Source organism: Macaca nemestrina, chromosome 20, assembly GCF_043159975.1.
Source record: "Macaca nemestrina isolate mMacNem1 chromosome 20, mMacNem.hap1, whole genome shotgun sequence".
NCBI lineage: Eukaryota > Metazoa > Chordata > Mammalia > Primates > Cercopithecidae > Macaca > Macaca nemestrina.
This window is the reverse complement of record NC_092144.1, coordinates 42,889,091-42,912,956: the sequence shown is the minus strand read 5'-3', so window position 1 is coordinate 42,912,956 and position 23,866 is coordinate 42,889,091. Positions and strand designations below refer to the sequence as shown.

The 23,866-nt window shown below is 52.2% G+C and overlaps 1 protein-coding gene across 2 annotated transcripts in view; it reads left to right on the top strand.

Moving 5' to 3' along the window:
- LOC105495583 (peptidase D) overlaps positions 1 to 23,866 on the top strand; it is a 137,450-nt gene that overhangs the window by 16,808 nt on the left and 96,776 nt on the right. For both annotated transcript variants that reach the window (XM_011765312.2, XM_011765311.3), the window contains exons 4-6: positions 4,835 to 4,898; positions 12,113 to 12,160; positions 15,375 to 15,436. In XM_011765312.2, coding sequence (XP_011763614.2) covers positions 4,835 to 4,898; positions 12,113 to 12,160; positions 15,375 to 15,436 — 174 coding nt within the window. The remainder of the gene's footprint in view (positions 1 to 4,834; positions 4,899 to 12,112; positions 12,161 to 15,374; positions 15,437 to 23,866) is intronic.

Here is a 23,866-nt window from a genome sequence, read left to right as displayed (position 1 = left end):
TGTAGGGCGTTTGTGATGGGGGTGTGGTGGATGTGAGTGTGCTGTGTTGTGTGTGGGTGCGTGTGGTGTGTAGGGTGTTTGTGATGAGGGTGTGTGTGTGTAGTGGGTAGGGTGTTTGTGATGGGGGTGTGTGTGGGTGTGTGAGTAGCATGTGCGGTGTTTGTGATGGGGGTGTGGTGGGTGTGAGTGTGCTGTGTTGTGTGTGGGTGTGTGTGGTGCGTAGGGTGTTTGTGATGAGGGTGTGTTGTGTGTGGTATGTTTTTCCAGCTCTGCCCCACCAAGTGTCCGGCGGATCGAGGCTTCCCCAGCCTCTCTGGTGCCTCCCTCCCACGCTCCCCGTGATCGGCAGGGTGTGGGGGGCCCTCTTTGCCGTGCAGGCCTCTGAGAAGGGGCTGAAGAGCTCCTTCAGCTGCTGTCCGGGCGGTTTGAGGCGCTGACCCTGGGCAGGCCTGGTCACTGGACCTGGTCTCCAGCCTGCCGGGCAGCGCTGTCCCCTCTGCGCCCCTGCGAGGAAGCCTTGCTCGGGGAGTGGTCTTTGGGCGTAGACACCTGCGTCACTGTGGCAAGGTCTGCTTTTGTCGCTGACCAGCTGATGACATCCTTGGATGGCTGCCGGCTTTCACCGCGGAGCAAGTGCCGCTGCCTTCTGTGGTGAGCAGAGTGAGAGTCGGCCGGGCAGCATTGTTTGTAGCTGAAGGCAGGCCGGGCTGCGGGAAATGGATGGTGACGGCTGTAATTTGGCCCTATTATTTATTCATTAACCGCATGCAGGTGGTCAGCCAGCCGGCAAGACCTGCTCTTTGAAATTTCATTTTCTAGAGGACTCCTTGTGTCTGCTCTGTGTGGTGTTAATTTAATGTCTCCTTCCCACCCGTGGCCCCCACAGGTGCTGGCGGTCACTGCAGAGTGTGCAGCCACGGGCTCTGACTCCGGGGACTGGGAAAGGCCTCTCTCATTCATGCCAGGGCCCAGCTGGGGTCCCTGGATGCTGACCCCTGTGGAGGACCAGAGCCCCTTTGGGTAGGAGGACTTCTCCTCTCTCCTCCCAAAGCTCTCCTTGGCACTTGAGGGGAGTGTGTGTGGGGTGACAGCAGCTTCTCTGCTGACCCATCCTCTCCAGTCTGGTCATTTCTTTTTTTCTTTCTTTTTTTTTTTGAGACGAACTTTTGATCTCATCACCCAGGTTGGAGTGCAATGGCGCAATCTCAGCTTGTTGCAACCTCCACCTCCCGAGTTAAAGCGATTCTTCTGCCTTAGCCTCCTGAGTAGCTGGGATTACAGCCATCACACCCGGCTAATTTTTTTGTATTTTTAGTAGAGATGGGGTTTCACCATGTTGGCCAGGCTGGTCCTGAACTCCTGACCTCAGGTGATCCGCCCACCTCAGCCTTCCAAAGTGCTGGGATTACAGGTGTGAGCCACGGTGCCCGGCCTCCAGTCTGGTTGTTTCTATCCAGACTTCCCATGCCATGGGGCCTGACGTGAAGTACCATTGCTGGACCGCAGACTCCCCACGGGACAGTGTGCAGACCCTTCCTCCTGCCCTGGCCAGCCTGGTCTGCGGGAGTCCAGAGCCCCCGAGGGGCCTCTCCAGCCAGCTTTGCAGGGGTTGTGTGGCCACACCTCTTTTCTCATCGGCCCCACCAAATCATGGCTGCCAAGCCTTTGGTGACTGGTTTGACGTGGAAGTCTGGCACGCATATCCCTTAGGGTGACGTTTAAATGGTTTTTACTATAATTAGCCCCCAAACATGAAAAATAAGTACTATCCAAACTTAATTATCTCTGCCCTTTAAGAGAGAATGAAATCCACAGTTGCCAGAAAAGCTGTTTGCAGCTTTTCAGGTTTTATCTGTCGAATGGCTCCTCTGTTGAGAATCAGGCCTCCGGCTCGGGAGGCGCTTTTTGGCAGGAGGGGCCAGAACGCATTTCCTGGTGGCTTCCCCCTGCACAGTTGGGGTGAGTTGGGAGGTTTCAGGCCCCTAACGGGAGTGGAGGTGACAAGGTTAGGTGCCACACTGATGGCTGCCACACTGATCCTCTGTAGGGCGCTGGCCTCAAAATCATGTCCTTTGTACTTCCCCAGTCTGCCGTGAGGTTGCTTTCCACTCCTGTCACAGTTGGAGGCAATGAAGGGAGGGGGGCTAGAGGCAGAGCTGGGAACAACTGAGGACGCACGGTGTCTGTTATGGAGCCAGAAAGTCCAGGGCTGATGGCCTTGCCTTTTGTATTTCTGACACGTGCTTTTGTGCCGGGTTGTGGGGTCACCTCGGTGCCGAGAGTGTGGTTGCTCAGTAGCAAAGGGTCTGCAGGCTTCCCTTGAGCCAGCTGCACAATAAGCCCTGCGTCTGGGGCCTCCGGAGTCCAGGCTAGGCGCTCGTCATCAATTCCTGCCCCGTAACTGCTCGAGGCCATCCTAATGGAGGTGTCAGACCTTGACCATTTAACTTTTGAGTCTTGTCTCAAATGCACAAGTGAATGTGACTGAATCATGCAAATTTAATTAACAGCAGGAGCTTGATAACCCGTGATCATTTCAGAGAAGCCAAAAGGGAGAGAAGGCAAAGGGCATTATGGGCTGCACTGAGCAGCTGATTGATCACGGTGAGATCTCCTGGGCCCTCCGTGTTCCTTGTTGTTGCTCGCTGCAGCTGTCCCTGGGCCCTGTGGCCGGTACTTCCTGGTTTGGGTGGGGAGGGAAGTGGTGGAGGACTCAGAGAGAGGAGCGGATTCTGTTTCCTGGGAGTGATGCTGGTCCTTAGTGTCACAAAGGCTGAGAATGGCACTTAGGACACCAGGAGCTCACTCATGAAGGTCGTCACCTGCGAGTCCCAAGGTTCTCTCCCTCCACCGTGTTCTGTGGGGTTCCCCAGGCACATTGTCCTCCGCAGCCCCTCTGTCCCCGTTATCAGTAGAAGGTCTTGACTGCAAGTTGTCCAGGTTGTTGCCATTTTGAACAAAGAATTGGACATAACCCCCAAAGAAAGGAAAGAATGAAGCAACAAAAGAATGAAAGTACACTCCATAGTGTGGGAGCCGGCTGAGCAGAGGTTCAAGGGCCTAGTGACAGAACCTTCTCTGGTCCAAATACCCCCAGGAGGTTTCCCATTGGCCACTTGGTGCTCACCTTGTGTAAATGAAGTGGTGGCCTGCAATCAGTCTGATTGGTTGCAGAAAGCAACCTTTGTAACTTCACTTCTAAAACCTCTGTAACTTCTCAAGTGAAGTTAGAAAGTTGCGTTTGTGTGCAAACCAAGACTCCACTTGTTATCAGAGGTACTTTCAATTTCCCATCTGCCTGAAAAAAAAGGGGATTTGCAAAAAGAGCAGCCTCTGGTCCTTTGTTACTTAGGTGTGGAAAGTTAGGATTTTCCTTTCAATTTAGTTCCAGGAAGTCTGCATGAAAGAGCCCTAGGTTTCTTGCCTCCCGACCCTGTTCTCCTGTCTCACCACCACCCCTTGACAGCCCAGGAGGTACCATCCGGAGACCATGTGCTGTTTTTTGTCAGAGGCCTATTTGGGACCCAGCGCCTCGTGACTGTAATGCTGTGAGGTCACAGACAGCTGGGGGGCTGGGGCACGGCTGGGGATAGAGCCCCTGTGATGAGGTGGGGCCCAGGTGTGGGATGGCGTAGGACCGAGTGCGCGTGTGTCATTGGACTTGGCTCTCAGTGTCTCCCCTGTGTGGTTTGTGTTCCTTTATCCTTACTTAAGCTCCGTCACCAACAACGACATTGACTTATCTGCTGACCAAGAGCCTGGGGGTGGCGGCTTGCTGGACCCAGACTGGAGGTCTGCCTAGCACAGCTGTGACCAAAGGGCCCGTCAGGAGGTGGACGAGGGTTGCCCAACTTCGTCCATTCTGTCTCTTCTCACTGGCAGATTTTTCGGGGGTAATGAGTAAGCTTGAGTTTTTCTCATCACATTGAGTAATACTGATATTGACTTTCTAAAAATGTTAATTTGTGACTGGGCATAGTGCCTAATGCATATAATCCCAGCACTTTGGGAGGCTGAGGCAGGAAGATTGCTTGAGCCCGGGAGTTTGAGGCTGCAGTGAGCTGTGATTGTGCCACTGCACTCCAGCCTGGGTGACAGAACAAGATGCTGTCTCTAGGAAATAAAATAAACATTGTTATTATTGTTATTTGAGATGGAGTCTTGCTCTGTCACTCAGGCTGGAGTGCAGTGGCGCGATCTTGACTCCCTGCAACCTCCACCTCCCGGGTTCAAGCGATTCTCCTGCCTCAGTCTCCTGAGTAGCTGGGACTACAGGCACCCGCCGCCATGCCCTAATTTTTTGTATGTTTAGTAGAGACGGGGTTCCGTCGTGTTAGCCAGGATGGTCTTGATCTCCTGACCTTGTGATCTACCTGCCTCAGCCTCCCAAAGTGCTGGGATTACAGGTGTGAGCTGCTATGCCTGACCTTAAAATAAACTTTCCTTTAAAGATGCTCCATGAAGATCTGGCAGACAGATTGTTTTATGCCACAGAGGGTGGGGTGCACTAGCTGGCTACCCTGGTGGACTGTCTCTGGCAGTGGAGGGGGATGATAGGGCTTTTTGTCTGCAGCGGCTGGCTGCAGGTGGCTAGGGTCACAGAGGAGCAGGGGTTGCTGAGGAAAGCAGCTGTGGTTTATCCGTCACTCCGTGGCCCAATGTCCTTTGCCCTCCAAGCGTGTGTTGGGCAGACCTGTTCAGTGCTGGGTGCTGGGTGCTGGCCGTGATGGGGATGGGCCTGGGGCTCCATGGCCTGGGCTTGGCAGGCAGGAAGGTGACCATGCTGAGCCATTACCAAGCCCTGATCCTGGCATTCCTTGTGCTTTTCTTTGAGGATCCATTCCAAGGAGCACTTCAAGGAGAAGTATGCCGTGGATGACGTCCAGTACGCAGATGAGGTGAGTAGCTGGCTCCTCCTCTGAGCAGCCCAGGGCTTCTAGCACGCCTTCCACTCCTGGAGTTCCTCTCCTTCCACTGCCACAACCTTGCCGGATATCAGGGACGCTACCGCCTGGCCACCGGCCGCCACGCTGGGGGTGCTGCCATCTGGAAGGAGCAGGCAGCAATCCATGCGTCAGGCTTCTCTGCGGAGCCATTGCTTTGCCTGGGAAGGCCTCTGACTCTCTGGGTGGAAGTGTCTGGTGACCTGGGTTGTGGTCGCTGAGATACATGAGGTGTCTCTGAGGGGCGGGCCTGCCTGCAGCGGTGGCAGACGATCTGAGTCACCGTGAGGCTAGGCCGAGGCCTTTGTGCGTCTCGAGTCCTGCTGATGCCGCTGTCAGAAAAGCCCAAGGCTGTGAAAGGTTTGTAGAGTGGCGTTGGAGGTCCCTTGACTTCAATCCACTTCTCAGTGGGGTTGTCCATCTGGTGTCATGTGGCCCGGGTAGGCGTGTGACTGTCCTCTTGGGGTTTTGAATCTGTGCCAACCAAGTCCAGGCAGGTGAAAGGGGCTGCCCTGACTCCTTGACTCCAGCTCTCCTTCCTGCCAGTGGGGCAGGGCTGGGACAGAGGCGAGAGCACAGCTGGGAGCCCCTGTGGTCTACGTGACCAAAGGCCCTGACACTAAACCACTGTCTGGCACACAGGAGGCCTCTGTGCTCTGGCCCTGGGCGCTCTCACAACCTGACATCCTGTGCAGGTCAGTGCAGTGTGGAATGCGAAGCACCCAGAAGTCAGTGCCTGCCGCTGGGAGTTCAACCTGGACCCGGCAGCATTGGCTTTGGATGGGGCCCTCCCGTAGCCACATTTCCACAGACAGAGATCGCATGTGGCCCATGCTAAGAGCCGGGGCTGCAGTGTGGAAGTGGCCGGGGGAGCTCTGGCGGCCAAGCAGCTTCCCCCTTCCTCTGGGCAGGACACAGCCTGGTTGAGAGGCAGGTTCCCAGGGATCATGGCTGGACACAGTGCTGTGAGAGGCCAGTTTGTCTCTGCCCAGCTTGTGGGGCCCAGCCCGGCCCGGCGCAGCCAGCTTGGAGGTGGCCAACTCTCTTTGACTCCAGGCAGGCCACTACCATGTGCCCAGCCCTGCCCCTAGTTCTGCTGTCCTGGACTATGTTTTCCTTTTCTCTGTCTTTCTGCTATCCATCTTTTGAGGCCTTGCACCAGCCCCTGTATCTGCTGTAGACTCTGGTCCACACTGGTGCCCCTTCCCTGAGCCCTCAGGACAAGTTGTGGACACCATGGAGGCTGACTGTGTTCTGATGTGCACTCTGCCCTTGACTGTCTTGTATTTGTCTTGAACGCCCAGTTCTTTTCCCCCAGACGTTCCTCTTGCACTCTCTCCCTGCCCAGTCCCAGGGACATGTAGGGCATCAGAGGTGGCTGAGACGCAGGGCTCACCTCAACAGCCCAGGACACAGTCCGGTGCAGGAGGTGACCACATGAGTGAACAGTCACCGCAGGGTGGTGGTGCCTGGGCAGAGGTCCCCAGGAGAGCCTCTGTGAAGGGGCACTGCCCACCTCTGCAGGGCCACAGGGGGCTGTCTCTACAGCATCTTTTGCCTGGTTGGACTGTGGAGAGAGAAGGCTTTTGATGGATCTTTATGTTATTTCAATCCCAAGCTTTTGGGGTTGACTCTTAACATCTGAAGATTCTGTCAATACACATGTGACCTAGCGTATCGATTCCTTTGAGTACAGGATCTAAAATAGACTGAATGTTTATTTGCATGCCCCCAACAAGACCATCTGCCTCTTACCTTGTATGTCTTGAAACTGGGGCGGGAGGCACCTACTCATTCATTCCCATTTTGCTTCTGACCCTCTCCGTGGCAGATGTGTTCCTTGCCCCAGAAACTGCTTCTTAACACTGTTGCCCTTTGAAACCTTGACCCTTCAGCTCTCCTCGATGTGAAACCTGGAGGGACAGCCTGGGGTGGGCTGTGTCTCAAGGACCCTGGTGGGGCGGGCACCTGCCTCCGACTTGGACTCGGCTGCTGAGTCCGAGCCGCCTCTGTGCCACAGCCTCCCCAGCCACTGTCTGACATTTTTATCTTTATAACTGGGGGGAAATTCAGCTCCGTGTATACTGTGATTTCTGGGGGTGAGGAAGGAGAACTGGTCTCTAAGCGAAGTAAGAGAGAGGCCGCCTTGAGAGGGCAGGGAAGTTGTCAATGATAGCACAGAATGGCAGCTCGGAGACTGGCTCACTTTTCATCTTCGTGTACAAAGCAGAATCTTGAGGTTTCAGTAGAGTTCAAAGGCTGGAATCTCTTTAGGGTTCAGGGGCACCCCACGGCACCCCGTCACCACCACTGCCGTTGCAGATTGGTGTTGATGTTACCGTTACTGCCGCTGTTTTTACTGGGAACAAGGCTCATGTTGACAGCAGAGCAAGCGCTTCATGCCGGGGCGGCCCCCATGGGCTCCAGTAACACTGGCAGCTCTCTTGGAGCTCCTTGTCCCTCCCACTGTGGGGGGGACACAGCGGGGTGGGGACTGTGCGGGGCCAAAGCCCCCACCCCGTTCATAGATGAGGCTGAGGCTCAGAGAGAAAGGCCTGGTTCACGGCCCCACAGCTGGAGGGCAGTGGTGCTGGGATGTGACCCCAGGGGCCTCCCCTCCAGGCCTCCCTTGCCCCTCAGAAAGGAGGGCTGCTGTAGGACACTCCTGCGGAGGCTGCATGGACTGCCTGTGCCTTTGATTTTCTGTGGCTCAGAAGGGATCCTGCCAAAAAGTGTGACCTGCTGGACTGAGCCGGCTGAGCTGGGAGGTATCGCAGGTTGCTCGAGGTACCTGGGGCCTGTTGCATCGTGGGAGGTGACAGGAAGACCTTTATTTAGGGGGGAGGGGTTCCCAGGCTGGTTCTGCAGTGCTCAGCCTCATCTCACTCGGGGTGGCCTCAGCTGTCAGTGACAAATCACAGCCAACGCTTGTCTCCTCTGAACCATGGCCGGTCACGTGATAGCGTGTATGACATGCAGGTGTCTGATGGGGCACAACTGGCTCCGAGGTTCCCTCCTCCCCACAGAGGATCCTGAGTTTATTGAGAAGGCAGTTCCCCTGGGAAGGAGGCACTCAGCAGAACCCTGAGTGGGGCCCCGAGGCTGTGCCGTGAAGGCCCAGTGCAAAGGCTGGCGGGATCACCGGCTGAGAGCTGGCAGGTGGAGCACGCGTTCCATGCACTAGCTTTCCTTTATGGTGCCAGGCAGATGTGAGAAGGTCCCAGGGTCACCAAGTTGGCTGCAGGCAGCACAGTAAGAGGACAACCGCGGCAGCACAGGGACAGGCATCGGGAGCAGTGGGGTCAACAGGGGCCGCCACGCTGTGGGACCACCAGCCCAGGGCTCCTGGAACCTGATTGTTAAGGAGTAGCCACACATCCAGACTGTTGGTGATGTTTCCTGATGTTTACATTTGAGAAACCAATTTGAAATTTTAGAAGCAGTACAGGGCACCAGTGTGCAGTACTGTTGGAGGAGAATGCTGTGAAAGAAGGTTTATTTTCAAAAGCTTCAGTGCTTGCAGGGCAGAGCCAGCTCTCTGGAGCCTTGCAGGCTTTCCCAACGCTGGCAAAGGCATATCTAGCTTTTTTCTCCAGCTCATCACCCTGCAAAAAGCGGCCCTCGGGCCTGGTCTGGGCCCTGGTTAGGAAAGCGCAGGAAGTGTCCGTGGGAAGCCTCTGATTGTCCCCGGGGGAGGATGTACACCCACAGGGTTCCGATGAATTCTGCCTGTGACCATCCAGCTCCATCTGCCAGAGAGACCGGGGGCTGCCCGAGAAATAGATGCTGGCTGTGGCATGAAGCAAGTCAGGGCCGTTTAACAGCGCAGGGTGTGAGAGGTCCCCAGTGGCCACCATTCCGTGGAAATGAGGCCTTGAGTTGACAGAGCCATGCTGTCGTGTGTGCCGGGGATATATCGGGAGCCAGCAACACACAGCGCATTGTGTTCCCTTAATATTTGAGGCACGGAGTCAGGGTGTGCTGATGAGAGCATAGCACTAATGGGTCTCCGTGGGGAAGGGCGGGTGGAGCTGCCAGGCCGGGAGAGGTTTTGCAGCCACAGAAGTAACCAGGGCCCACTCAAGCAGTTGTGATCAATAAAAGATGTTGCCCTGCCAGGACTAGGAGATGCACAGCCTGCTCTCAGAGTCAGGCCTGGATTGTCTGAGCACGGTGCTGCAAGGAGACGGCTGCCCTCCCCTCCTCCATTATTCCTAACCAGCACGTCCAGAGAGTCGTCGCCCCGAGAAAAACCATCAGCCCACACATTTGTTATCGTGCTCCTCCCTCCCAAGACAATAGCAGATACAATCCCCAAGTGCCTCCTGGCTCTCTGCTTCTGCTGCTGTAATTGACAGACTCCTTCTGTGCCGATGAATGCAGACCCTTCACATCAATGTAACAACACACCCAGGGCCAGCACATGCAGCCCTGTTCCATTTAATAAGCCTCCCCTTCCTTTGGAGGAGCTGAGGGTGTGGAGGGACACAGCTGAGCCTTTTGGTTTTTTTTTTTTTTTTTTTTTTTTGATGCTGAGTTTTGTTCTTGCCCCCCAGGCTGGGGTGCAGTGGCACTATCACGACTCACTGAAACCTCTGCCTCCCGGGTTCAAGCGATTCTCCTGCCTCAGCCTCCTGACTAGTTGGGATTACAATCACCAAGCCTGGCTAATTTTTTTTTATTTTTAATAGAGACAGGGTTTCAACATGTAGGCCAGGCTGGTCTCGAACTCCTGACCTCAGGTGATCCACCTGCCTCAGCCTTTCCAAAGTGCTAGGATTACAGGCATGAGCCACCACACCCGGCTGAGCCTTCTGTTTTTTTGCAACACTGAGGCCAAAGGACACAGCCGTTCTCCAAGCAGTCACTCAGTAACATGAGAGAGGATCCCGGGAGATTGTTGATACATGTCTGGAGGATCATTGGGCCAGGAGCATGGCAAACCTTGACAAAGTCTGTGGCTTTTCACCCAACAGTTTTAAAGGCATTTAATTTTTTTTTTTTTTTTTTGGAGACAGAGTCTCACTCTGTTGCCCAGCAGGCTGGAGTGCAATGGTGTGATCTCGGCTCACTGCAGCCTCGCCTCCTGGATTCAAGCAATTCTTCTGCCTCAGCCTCCTGAGTAGCTGCAACTACAGGCACGTGATGCCCAGCTAATTTTTGTATTTTTGGTAGAGATGGGGTTTCACCATATTGGCCAGGCTGATCTTGAACTCCTGACCTTGTGATCCACCCACCTCGGCCTCCCAAAGTGCTGGGATTACATGCATGATCCACCGTGGCCGACTGGCATTTAATTTTAAGGAAATCCTTATATGCAAGGATGTTCATCACAGCATTATTTATAATAGCTAATTATTAGATGTAATTTTTTTTTTTTTTTTTTTTGAGACAGAGTCTTGCTCTGTTGCCCAGGCTGGAGTGCAGTGGCGTGATCTTGGCTCACTGCAAGCTCCGCCTCCCGTGTTCACACCATTCTCCTGCCTCAGCCTCCTGAGTAGCTGGGACTATAGGCACCCGCCACCACGCCCAGCTAATTTTTTTGTATTTTTAGTAGAGATGGGGTTTCATTGTGTTAGCCAGGATGGTCTCAATCTCCTGACCCGTCCCATCCTCCCAAAGTGTATTAGATGTAATTTAAGTGTCCCGTAGAGGAATGAGTAGCGTCCACTAAAAGAGTATTCTACAGCCATAGGTTCAAATCTGGGCTGTGCTATTATTTTTTCACCTGACTCAGGCAAGTTCTCTAACCTGTAAGCCATTCTCATTTGCAGAACCTGCTTGTTTGCCGCGCTGTCTCCCCATGTGGTTAAATGAGATGCTGTAAGATGACTGGCACAGGTCATCAGCAGTGACTTACTGGACATTTACTGTCCCCAGCGGTAGTGACTGCTAAAAATTGCATGTTTGAAGAATATATAATGACAGGAAATAAGTGAAGCATGTAATTTCATATGATCCAAATGTCATTACAAATCTCTGTTTTTATGTGCAAAGCTAAATCGTCTCTGGAGATAGGATTGTACGTGCATTTTATCTTTTTATAGTTTTCAGTACGTTCCAGGTTTTCTTGGGAGGCATCTCAGTATTAAAAAAGGTATATGTATACATATGTCAAAACTTATCAAAATGTCTGTGTTAAATACAGGCAGCGTAGAGTACGTCAGTGATCACTCAATCAAGCTGTTAAAACAACACCACGTTCTCCTCATTCTCCCACTGAGTTGCGGGTGTAAAGAGTTAGGATCGGGGTGTGGAGAGAGGCGAGGGCTGTGGAGATGAGACTTTTCTCTGCCCTGGGGGTGCTCAGAAACAAGAGGGTCTGCACTAGCCAAGATACAGGGCAGACTGAGGAGGACGGCCTGGGAGAGGAAGAAATTGCTCCTGGCAGGCTGGTTGGCACATGGCGCTTTGCTGAGGGGAGTGGTGACTGTCAGTGGGGCAGTGGAGGAGGGAGTGAATGAACCTGCCCAGGGGGCTGGGGCTTCCATCCGGAGTGCAAATCGATGAGGCAGTAAGATGGGGAGAAGGCATTCAGGGAGAGGTAAGAGCTGGAGCAGAGGCGTGGAGAGATGAGCTGACCCGGCACGCAGGTTCAAGGGCTTGGCTGGGAAGTAACTGGCCTGCAGTGGCAGGAGGTCCAAGTGGGTCATGGTGGAGGGACAGAGAGTGGGCTGTGGGGTGGGGGCCAGAGGATGGGATTGGGGAAGGCCAACTCCCCTGGGTCTAGGGGTTGAATGGGAAGCAGGGAGGGAGGCCCCTGCCCTAGGAACCAGAGGCTGATAGGGCTGGAGCCTAAAGGGTTCCCGGGGGACGGGTCTTTGAGCAGGGACTTTGCAGATGGGCAGAGGGGCTGGCCTTGGAGGGTGGGAGGCGCTGGCTGCTTGGAGCCAGGGAACTGTGTGGTGATGGAAGCAGGGCAGTGCGGTGGGAAGCGAGCCAGGTGTAGGTTTATCCTCTCTGCCCCTCTATGGCTGTGTGGCTTTCAGAAGTCCGTCAACCAGGGAAAGCTGGGTTTCTTCACCTGCAGGGTGAGGGCAGCACCCGCGTCGCTTGTTCTAAGAATCTGCTTGATAAGTGTGTACTGTCATTGTGAAGGAATGGTGGCATGTCATCTTCATTAGGCTTAGTGGTGCCTCTAAAGTGGGTTTTTCTTTCTGACCTTCTAGATTGCCAGTGTCCTGACGTCACAGAAGCCCTCTGTCCTCCTCACTTTGGTAAGTGGCTGGTGTCCAGGGGTGGGGCAGTGCTTGGCTCTGGGGAGGGTTTTTAGGCGGCCACCTCTCCTGCAGAGGTTGGGACCATGGGGGAGGATTAAGAAACTGAGAGGGGTCAGGTGCGGGGGCTCATGCCTGTTATGCCTTGAGAGGCCAAGGTTGGGAGGATCGCTTGAGGCCAGGAGTTCCAGGCCAGCCTGGGCAACATGGCAAGACCCTGTCTCTACAACAAATTAAAAAATTAGCCAGGCCTGGTGGCATGTGCCTGTGGTCGCAGCTACTTGGGAGACTGAGGCGGGAGACGTGCTTGAGCCCAGGAGTTTGAGGCTGCAGTGAGGTATGATCGCGCCAACTGCACTCCAGTCTGGGCCACAGCCAGGACTCTGTCTCAAAAAAGAAAAAAAGAAAAAAAGAAACCAAGAGGAATGGTTATTGGTGATAAGTAGCAACACCTGCTCAGTCTGAATAGCGAACTGTTTATGGGACCCCATCCTTGAGTCTCCCCGGGACCTGCTGTGTCCTGTCATGAGGATGTGGACGAGACACCACACCCACTCCTAGGGTTAAGCCCGGCTAGAAGATGTATTTGTGTCAGGCTGAGCTCATGGAATTTGTGGGTGTAGAAAGTTTAATGGGTACCAAAATATAGCTAAGTAGAACAAATCAGATCTAGTATTTGATAGCACAACAGGGTGACTACAGTCAACAATAATTTATTGTATATTTAAAAATAACCAGAAGAGTATAATTGGATTGTAATAGAAAGGATAAATGCTTGAGGAGATGGATACCCCATGTATCCTGATGTGATTATTCCACATTGCGTACCTGTATCAGAATATCTCATGTACCCCATAAATGTATACACCTAATGCCTACCCACGAAAATTAAAAATAAAAAATTTGAAAAGGAAAAAGGAAAGTTTACTCCCATCCTCTGTCTCCCCTGTTAATAGAATCTGAAAACCACACCCCCTGGCATCTGCCCTCAAGGTAGCAGGGGTGTGGGGTGCAGTGACTGACCGAGGGCCTGGGCTAGGGTGGGGAGTGCAAGGTGGGCTCCGGGTACGCTGGCAGGGTTTTGGGGGCACTTGGGCTGTGGCGTGCCCCCAGAGAATTCTCTGAAATTTCTCAGAGAAGTGTGCTTTCTTACACTTCGTTGAGCTTGGGAGTTTCATATAAGAGGCACGTCCACAAGCCTTCTTCTTCCCAAAGTGACCCTTCCCTCTTGTCTTTTTTTTTTTTTTTGAGATGGAATATAAAAAGCAAAATTTATTCAAAGACCCGTGCTGACATTCTTAAATATCTGCTAGCCATAATAAATCAATATACTTTATGTTCTTAGCTCCCACAATTTAGCCTAAATATTTCCCCTGGCATGCTTATACTGGTCCAAGCAAGCATTAGGTCATGGCCTGTGCCTCTGCCTTATTTAAAAGTGTTTTTACCTTTGTCAGCATCCCACAAGTTACTTCCTCCTTCCTTTCTTCCCCTCTACCTTTGCCTCTTTTAAAAAGTTCTAAGTTGCTAGCCAGTCAGAACAAATACAGAATGTAAGGTCCCGTTCCAGCCAGTGGAAACTGGACACAGCAGTAGGGTGGACATGTCAGGTTGTAAATGACCCTGTCTCCTTTGTTCGGTGTATTCTCGTAGCAAAACTGCTGGCAAGTGCACCCTTTCTGCAGGAAGTGAAAGTGGCCTTACTAAATAAATTAAGTTTATGTTCAAGTGCTATTTCTCTATGGCACTGAAGAACAAGCATGTCAGACATGGAGTTTTGCTCTTGTTGCCCAGGCTAGATAGAGTGCAGTGGAGTGATCTCGGCTCACTGCAACCTCCGCCTCCCGGGTTCAAGCAATTCTCCTGCCTCAGCCTCCCGAGTAGCTGGGATTACAGACATGCGCCACCATACCCAGCTAATTTCGTGTTTTTAGAGACAAGGTTTCACCATGTTGATCAGGCTGGTCTCACACTCCCAAACTCAGGTGATCTGCCCACCTCAGCTCCCCAAAGTGCCGGGATTACAGGCATGAGCCACTGTGCCCAGCCTTTCTCTTTTCTTAATTGATTTTTACCAAAATAGTTTTTTTTGGTTGTTTCCGTTAGCACTTGGCGCCCTTTTTTTGCTTTACTGTTGATGGCTACTGTTGAAGCTTATGTGAGATGGCTACTATCACAATGGCTACTGTTGAAGCTTATGTGAGATGATTACTGTCATAGGTGATCCAATGTGTTTAATTTAGATGTACGATTAGACATCAAGCTGAAGTTCTGGGTAAAGAAATGGTGATTTAAAATGCCTTGCCCAGGCCGGGCATAGTGGCTCATGCCTGTAATCCCAGCACTTTGGGAGGCCGAGGTGGGCGGATTACTTGAGGTCAAGAGTTCGAGACCAGCCTGGCCAACATGGCAGAACCCTGTCTCTACTAAAAATATAAAAATTAGCTGGGCATGGTGGTGCGCACCTGTAATCCCAGCTACTCGAGAGGCTGAGGCAGGAGAATCACTTGAACTTGGGAGGTGGAGGCTGAGGTGAGCTGAGATGGTGCCATCACACTCCAGCCTGGGCGACAGAGCAAGACACTGTCTCAAATAAATAAATAAATAAATAAATAAATAAATAAAATAAAATGACTTGCCTCTCTGGAGAAGACCCATTTTTCTCCAAATCCCTTGTTTTGTCTCCACTCCTGTCCGACTCCATCCTTGGAGTTAAGAGAGGGATGTCACCTGCTTCATAGCAGTCCTGCCAGAGTCGGGTCCTGCACGCCTCCCCAGAAGGGCTGGATTTGACAGGACTCTTGGATATTATACAGTTAGTGCGGAGTGTGTGCAGGAAAGGGAAGATGGACCAGGCTGAGGAGAGCAGATTTGTAGTGGGAGTGGCCCTGAATCCTTGCCTGTGCCTGGGCAGCCTGGCTGGTTTCAACAGGGTGCTCTCACCTCCATGGAGAAGGCCTTGCTGTGCAGCTGGAACGCTGCAGAGTTTGGGGGGCCCCCACTTCCTCCACTTGGCAAGTGGTAGCAAAGGAGGGCTGCCCTTGTGTTGGGGCAGGGTGGCTCATGTGTCAGGGGAAGGCAGGAGGGGATGGGCTGGTTGGGGTGCGGGGGATCCTGTTCATACCTGTCCTGAGCCTGGCTGGAGGTCTTAGGGGTGCAGGCTGTGGGGGTACCGTGCAGCACCGTGTGACATGTCTGTGTTCTCTCTCCGCAGCGTGGCGTCAACACGGACAGCGGCAGCGTCTGCAGGGAGGCCTCCTTTGACGGCATCAGCAAGTAAGTCCTGGGCCCCCAGGGACTCTTTCCCCACCCTCCCCCACTCCCACCTTCACCAGCACGTCTTTCCCGGTCTACAAATAAGACATGAACTATGTAAACTTCTCTTTAAGGCGTTTGGGCATTTTGAGGAAATGTTTAGAAGCATAATTTGCCAAAAATCACCTTGATTTTTCTTGAAGGAAAGGTGCCCCATCTCTGTTTGCGCCGTAAGGAAAGTGCTGAGGCAGCCCTGCCACTGGGCAGGGGCAGGGGCAGGGGTAGGCACAGGTGGCGCTGTTTTCCCTCTAGCGATCTGCTGCGAGCCCCTGTGGTCTGTGCATCAAGCTGCCCCACCCTGCCCTTTTTTTTTGCTCTGTCACCCAGGCTGGAATGCAGTGGCCTGATCTTAGCTCACGGCAACCTCCACCTCTCGAGTTGAAGCGATTCTCCTGCCTCAGCCTCCTGAGTAGCTGGGGTTACAGGCATCCGCTAATTTTTTATATTTGTAGTAGAGATGGGGTTTTGTCATGTCGGCTAGGCTAGTCTCGAACTCGTGACCTCAGGTCATCCACCCACCTCGGCTTCCCAGAGTGCTGGGATTATAGATGTGAGACACTGCGCCTGGCCCAAGGCACCTCCCTTAGTCCCAGCCATTAACCCCTTCCAACCCGGCTCTCAGCAGCTCCCCCATGTCCCTTGCTGCCCTAATCCCAGATAGGATCCCCTTAACCTCTTCTCAGTCTTAACTAACCAAGCGCCAGGCTAAGCCTCCAAATTCTGCCTGGGAAGCGGTTCCCGTTTTCTCTCCAGGCAGGAGGACAGACCTTGGGCACAGGGAAAGAAGCCCCTCCCTTGCTTGTCACCCCTCACCCACGGCCCCTGGGAGAGCCTGGAGAGGGTAGGAGAGCCCTCCACCATGGCTTTGCATGGTTCCCTGGACTGGCTGGTGACTGGCGCTGGGGGCCTGTGGCCTGAATTGTCAGCTGATGCTATAGCAGACAAGGCCCCTGCGCTCGAGACTGCTGAGCATGGACAGTGGGCAGCTTCCAGCCCCACCTCTGACACCTGGATCCCCAGCCCTTCTCCTGCCATTCATCCTCTGCAGCCCCCGTGTCCTCTGTTGTTCACTGGTGGACCAAAGCAGTGATGGAGGAACCGCCTTACAATTGTGTATGAGCCCAAGCTGCTGGAATCTGTGTGTGTGATGTAGGGGTGATTAGTGGGCTTATGAGCTCATAAATATGTATCATCTCCCCCCTCCCCCTATGCTAAGAGCGATGGGGTGGGCGGGGGGTGGGTAGTAGGTTTGCTTTTTCACTTCGCAGATCTCCGCGTCCTCCTGGGAGTTTCCCCAACGCGGCCCCGCCTCCCATACCTGGCAACAATTAGCCCAGCTTGTTGAAATGCTGGCCATGGAGGTGGAGCTGCTGTCTCTCCCCAGGCCTCCCAGGCCCTCAGAGGGGGTACAGGCACCGCCAGCTGCTGCCTTTCCCAGGCCCAGGGCTCCCTGAATCCCCCCAGCACTACCTGGTGCTGGGTCTCCAGTGTCCTGCACACCTTTCCTCGACCATGCCATGGAACCTCTCTAGGTCCTCTGCTTGGGTCTCTGCAGCAAGGGGACGCTCAGCTCCTCCACACGTAACCTGCTGCTGCCTGGGCTTGTGGTGGGCACTGGAGGAGATCATGCTCACCTGGAACCTGGCTCAGAGCTGGTGCTCAGTGACAGTTGCCCACAAGCAAACCCCAGCAAATCCCATTGCTCCTCTGTGCCTCAGTCTCCCCATCTGCATGGTGAGCCAGGTGGGCTCCAGGATCACCGATTCCCAGTTTTCCTTGATGTCAATGAATCATGGGCCATCTCAGTGGTGAGAGCGTTGCTTGCTCCTCCTCTGGAGAGAATGCGGAGCCCCCCAGGAGCTCACATCTGACAGCTGTGTGGTGGGCGTGGTCCCAGCCAGGAGCTCCAGATGTGACCCCTGAAGCAGAGCTCTGCCAGCTGCTCCTTGAGGTTCCCTGAGGGAGGCTGGTGGGGCCCCGGGGAACCCTCATCACTGTCAGTGAGTGTCAGGAAGCCAAGGCTTCATTCTACCCCCCAGGAGGATTCCTAGGTGTGACCTCTCATCCCAGCCTTTGTCCCCTGTTGCCCCCCAGTCCCTGTGGCCCCTGCCAAAAGCCCAGAGGAGGCTGTGCTCTGCAAACTCCCCACCCCACCCTGTCACCACTGGGACACTTTCTGGAGAGCCAGGGACTGCCTTACTTTTGCATCATCTCCCCGGGCACCAGGCTGGTATCTCTCCAACCTCTGATCCAGGCCAGACTGGAGCGGACTGGGGGGTGCTCACCCAGCCCCTCAGCTGGGGGCTGGGCTGAGACACTGCCCCCCGCCCCCCCACACTGGGTGCTGGTGCATCAGTTTCCGCACCCATGCGTCAGGCTGCTGGCCGAGTCTCTGACTTGGCTGATGCAATGCGCTGCGGGTGAGAACCCTTGTGGCCATCTTTGGCCTGCTTGTTCTACTCCTTCCCCTCCTTGTTCCCTGCAGGGGGCCATCCACTCATGTCTCTCCCCTCGGGGCCTTCCACCTCACTGTCACCAGTGCTACTTCACTGAGGCAGGAGCCTCTGGCTGGTGACCCCTACCCTGCTTGCCGTGGACCCTGACATGGGGCTCCAGCCTCTGCCTCCAGCTGCCCCCAGCTGCTTCCCTATGGACAGTCTTGTCTGCATTCCTGGGGTCCAGGTGCAGCTTATCTCCCTGCCTTCCACTCACCCAGGCCGCCAGCACTTCTGTGCCGGGCTGGGCAGAGACTATGTCCCCAAGAGCCGCTGCTGCTCAGTAACCGCGTTCCCCTGCCTGCCGGGTGCACCTCCAGCTGCTAGCTGGGATATTAATAGCCTGTTTCCCAAGCAAGATGAATCTTGCTGTCGTCCTCCTCTCCAATACGCAGCTGCTTCCGCCCCAGTTGCCTCTCACTGCTCTAATGAAGCTCCTTGTTCCTGGAATTGTCCTTTCTGACCCTTTTAAATGTCTCTGCAGCACTTTGCACCTTGGGCTTCGATTGACCTCCTGCTCTAACAGAAGTTCAGGTTTGGCCTCTTGGTTTGACCTGAGGGGCACACCCCTCCCCAGCTCCCCTTATCCCCTGGCCTGCAGGGAAGAGGAGCTTGTGGTAGACAGTGGCCCCCACTGTCTTCCCAGCCTAGACCCTCAGGGCCCTGGTCCAGCTGGATGGTTGGCCCTCCAGGTGTGGCTACTTGGAGTGTCTGGCCTGGGGTCTGTCCCACTTGAGCTCAGCCTTGGTCTCAAACCTCCCTCTGCCTCCCCAGATCAGGGCCAGGTCGCCTGCTGCCTGCAGTAGGAGTGTGCGGGGTCTCGAGGTGTGGGGACAGCAGAGGATGAGGAACAGAGGGGACAGGGCAGAGGTGGGCTGAGGGTGGTGAGCAATGCGTACTGCCAGAGAGACCAGGGGAGCCCCCTATGGCCTGAGGCTCTGGGCTCACCCAGTGGTGTGGCTCAGCGTGATGACAGTAGTGTGAAGGGCGTAGGCTGGGATGGTCTGTAGGGCCTTTTGAGTTTGTGGTCTGGCCCAGGCCGCAGCTCCGTGTGTGGCTTGATTGGAGCAGTCCCGAGGAAGATTTGGGAAGAGCAGGCCTTGCTGCGGGCTCTGGCAGGAGGGCTGGGTGTGGGCATGGGGTCAGGTGCTCATTGCCAGGTCCTGGCAGGGGCATGATGGGGGGTTGGTTTGGCGGCTGGGGTGGGGGGCTGAGGTGGGGAGGGGAACCCTACAGCAGGAGACTTGAGACTTCTTCCTGTGGATGGCAAGCACCACGGGTCCCTGGAACACTTGGCTCCTGAAGGCAGGAAGCAAAGTCAGACATGGTAGATTGCTGAGAGCATCTAAGGAGGTAGACTTTAGGCCAGGTTTTCCTGAGAGCAGGACTGACCATGAAGGAGAGATGGTCTGTTGGGGGATTGTTGGCAGGGGCCGAGTGGCCTGAGCTGAGGGCTGCCTGTCCATCAGGTTTCCATGCCTTAGCAGGGGTGCCTTTTTGGCACAAGGCAGTCGCCTCCCAGACAGACAGAAGCTGTACCCTGGGCGTGGGCAGTGAGTAACAGGGCTCCGTTTCTTGCCATTGGCTGAGAAAGAAATATGGTCGGTATTTTACATTTCTTATATCAGTGTAAGAAGTACACTTATTCAGGCTAAGTGTATTTCTTATCTTTTGGCATTTACTTAGATCACCTTGCACATTTGAAGACAATTGGTAACGGATTTATTCTGTCTAAGCAAGCAGTTAAAGATGAAATTCTGAATTTGGGAGTTGTTAATGCAGAAATATTAATATTCAAAGATGTGAATTTTAAAACCCAGAAAGTAGAGGGACGTTATTAAAACTTGACGATTACAGCAAAATACCAATCTGTGGTTTGAGGACCATGGTTTTCTGGTTACTGTTAACTTGGATATCAAGTTAATATTTAGGATTGGCTTCCTTTTTTTTTTTTTTTTTTTTTTTTTTGAGACAGAGTCTTGCTCTGTTGCCCAGGCTGGAGTGCAGTGGCACGATATTGGCTCTTTGCAACCTTCACTTCCCAGGTTCCAACAATTCTCCTGCCTCAGCCTCCCAAGTAGCTGGGATTACAGGCATGTGCCACCACACATGGCTAATTTTTGTATTTTTAGTAGAGATGGGGTTTCACCATGTTGGCCAGGCTGGTCTCAAACTCCTGACCTCAGGCGATCCACCTGCTTCGGCTTCCCAAAATGCTGGGATTACAGGCGTGAGCCACCGTGCCCGGCCAGGATTGGCTTTCTAATTGTGACCCATGGAGTTCTCGGTGAGGGGAGGGACCCTCAAGAGGTAAGAATCTGACCCAGCCCTTTGGCAGGGAGCAGAGTGGAGGGGCTGCCTCATCTTTGGGTGAGATACTCCAGGGAGAAAGACAGGGGCTTTGGCCCTTTCATCTCCCAGCCCTCATTTAGAGCTCATCAAGAAATTACACTGTGCTTCCAGGGCACTCCTACCCTCACAGGCCCAATGGGATTTCGTTGATACTTTTACACGATTAATACATGCTCATTGTAGAAAATGCTAACCAGCATGGAGGCAAAAACGAGAACTATATGAACCCAGGGTTCAACCTGTTAACTTTGTCTTTTGGATTCTTCCATGTGTATCTGATTGTGTTTCTCTTGAGTATATTTTTGTGTCTGTGTATCTGTGTACATACATTGATCTGTGTCTGTGTGTACCTGTATATGTGTATATCAGGGTGTGGATCTTTTTGTATGTACTTGCCTGAGTACGTGTGTGTATATCTGTGTGTCTGCATTCCCCTAAGCTTGTGCCTTAGTGTGTGTTTGTGTGTATGTGTTCTTGTTCATACCTGCCTACGTCTGTGTGTGTCTGTGCATATACAGTGGGGTCTGTCTTTGTGTGTCTGAGCATTACCCTGTTGTGCACGTGGCTGTGTGTGTCCATGTGTGCCTCTTTTCCAAGCGTATGCCTCTCTCTGCGTGTCTGTGTATGTGCATCTGTGTCTGCGTGCTGAATCACTCTGTGCTGGGTCACTTTGCTGCTTGTGTACATGTGCACGTGTATATGCATACGTACGTTGAGTAAAATGAAACGTTGGTGGTGTGTTTGTCTACTGAGTATATTGGCCACTGCTTTTCCTGAGGTCAAAGTGGCATTTGGTGCAGTGGGAGCCAGAGGCTATTTTGTAGTCTTGATTTATGTCATCTGCTACCCTGTTCTTCACTCTGAACCACACTGGCTGCCTGTAGTCTCTTTGATATTTCATAAGTAAGGCTTTGATTCCACAACATTTAGGTTGACTTTGAATCATATAGTCCTGTTTATGTAGTTAAGGATCCTGAAAGCTTCAGAGATCTGGAATCCTCTCAGTCTGCTGTTACCCCCTTCTCTCTTCTCTCCCCTGTCCCTGCCCTTGCTCAATTGGCTCAGTTAGGAGAAGGGCTGCTGGCCTCACAACCATGGCATTACATCAATGTTTTCAACACCATTACGGAGCCTTGGAGGGTCCCTGGCTTGCAGAAGGACGGGAGGTCACGACCCTGCATGTGCTTGTGTATGCTATCCTTCCCTAAGATGGGGCAGGTCGTTTTTTCTTTCTTTAAAGGGACAGGGTGTCACTCTTGCCCAGGCTGCTGGAGTACAGTGGTGCAATAATGAATCGCTATAGCCTCAACCTCCTGGGCTCAAGCGATCTTCCCACCTCAGCCTCCTGAATAGCTGGGACTACGGGTGTGGGCCAACACACCCAGATAATTTTTAAATTTTTTGTAGAGACAAAGTCTCGCCGTGTTGCCCAGGCTGGTCTTCAACTCCTGGGCTCAAGTGATCTTTCTGCGTTGGCCTCCCAAACTGTTGGGATTACAGGTGTGAGCCACCACACCTGACTAAGGAGCAGGTCTTGGAATCCAGAGAGTTGAAGTCTTGCCGAGGCTTCTCTGCTGAGGCCTATAGCTTGTGCTAGGCTACCTTGTTCTCCAGCTTGAGCTCTGGGTCACACATGGTTCTCTTGTGTCAGAGATGTGCCCTGACCTGATCCTTTTGTCTCCTGGGGTCACCTTTTCAATGATGTTCATCTTATCGAAGAATAGCTTTTGGCTTTGTAGATTTTTCTTATATGTTTCCTTTTTATTTCATTGCTTTCTACAAGGGGCATTCTTAGGATGGAAGTTCAGATAACTGATTTTCAGTGTTCTTTTCTGCTGTGTATATTTAGAGCTATGAGTTTTCCTGTGAGCACTGCTTTAGCTGAATTTCTCACAGGTTATGATATTTCATATTGTTATTTTCTAATTTCATTGCATTTTTGTCTTTGAACCATGGGTATTTTTTGATTTCTCATTTAATTCTGTGATTAATGAACGTTCTCTGCATCTCAACCCTTTAAAATATGTTGAAACTTCCAGCATGTGACCATTATGATAAATGTTTCACATACACTTAAAGAAAGTATGTATTCTGCAGCTATGGGCCATAGTGTCCTGTATATGTCAATTACATCAAGTTGGTTAATTTATTGTTTATATCTTCTATATCTTTCCTGATTTCCCTACTTGCTTATTCTGTCACTACTATGTTATTTTATGGCTGAAAATATTTTTTCTATGGATACTTATCACATTTCGTTTGTCCATTCATCAGATGGTGGACATCTGGGTTGCTTACAACTTTTGGCTGTTCTGAGTAATGCTGCTATGAGCATAGATATCAAACTTCTTGTGTGAACATATGCTTTCAGTTCCCTTGGGTATATACCTACAAGTGGAATTGCAGGGTCATCTGGGTGCCTTTCATGTCTTTTCTTGCCTATTTGCCTTGGCTAGAACCTGCAGTACAGGGTTGAATAGACTTGGAGGCAGCAGACATGCTTGCCTTGCTCCTCATCTTAGGGGAAAGCTTTTAGTCTTTTACCATTTGGTATGTTATGATATTAGTTGAGGGGATTTTTTGTAGATGTTTTTTATCAAGTTGAAGAAGTTCCCTTCCCTCCCTAGTTCATCGAGTGTTTATTATGAAAAGGTGTTGGATTTTATCAGATTGTTTTTCTCCATCTATTTATACAAGCATATGGTTTTGTTATGTGTTCTATTAATATGATTGATGTGTTACATTGATTTATTTTTGTATGTTGAAGGAATCTTGCATTCCTGGGAAAAAATCCCACTCGGTCATGATGTATATATATCCTTTTTATATGTTACTGGATTCTGTTTGCTAGTGTTTTGTTCAAAAATTTTTGTGTCTCTCTTCACAAGGAATTTGGGTGTGTAGTTTTGTTTTCTTAAGGTGTCTTTGTCTAACTTAGCATCAAGGTAATACTGACCTTGTAGAATGGTTGAAAAGTATTGCCTCCTCTTCTGTTGTTGTTGTTGTTGTTGTTGTTTTTTATTTGTTTGTTTGTTTGTTTTGAGACGGAATCTTGCTCTGTCTCCCAGGCTGGAGTGCAGTGGTGTGATCTCAGCTCACTGTACCTCCGCCTCCTGGGTCCATGTGATTCTCGTGCCTCAGCCTCCCAAGTAGCTGGGATTACAGGCGCACACCACCATGCTTGGCTAATTTTTTAAATTTTTAGTAGAGATGGTGTTTTGCTGTGTTGGCCAGGCTGGTCTTGAACTCCTGACCTCAAGCCATCCTCCCACCTCTGCCTCCCAGAGTGCTGGGATTACAGGCATGAGCCACAGCTCCTGGCCCTTTTCTGGTAAGAGTTTATGAAAATTGGTGTTAATTCTTTAAACATTTGATAGAATTGCTATTCATTTCATAGAAGACATTTGGTCCTGGGCTTTTCTTTATGAGAAGTTTTTTTTATTACAAATTTGATCTCTTGTTAAGGTCTGTTTAGATTTTCTCTTCCTTCCCTCCTTCCCTCCTTCCCTCCCTCCCTCCCTCCTTCCTTCCCTCCCTCCCTCCC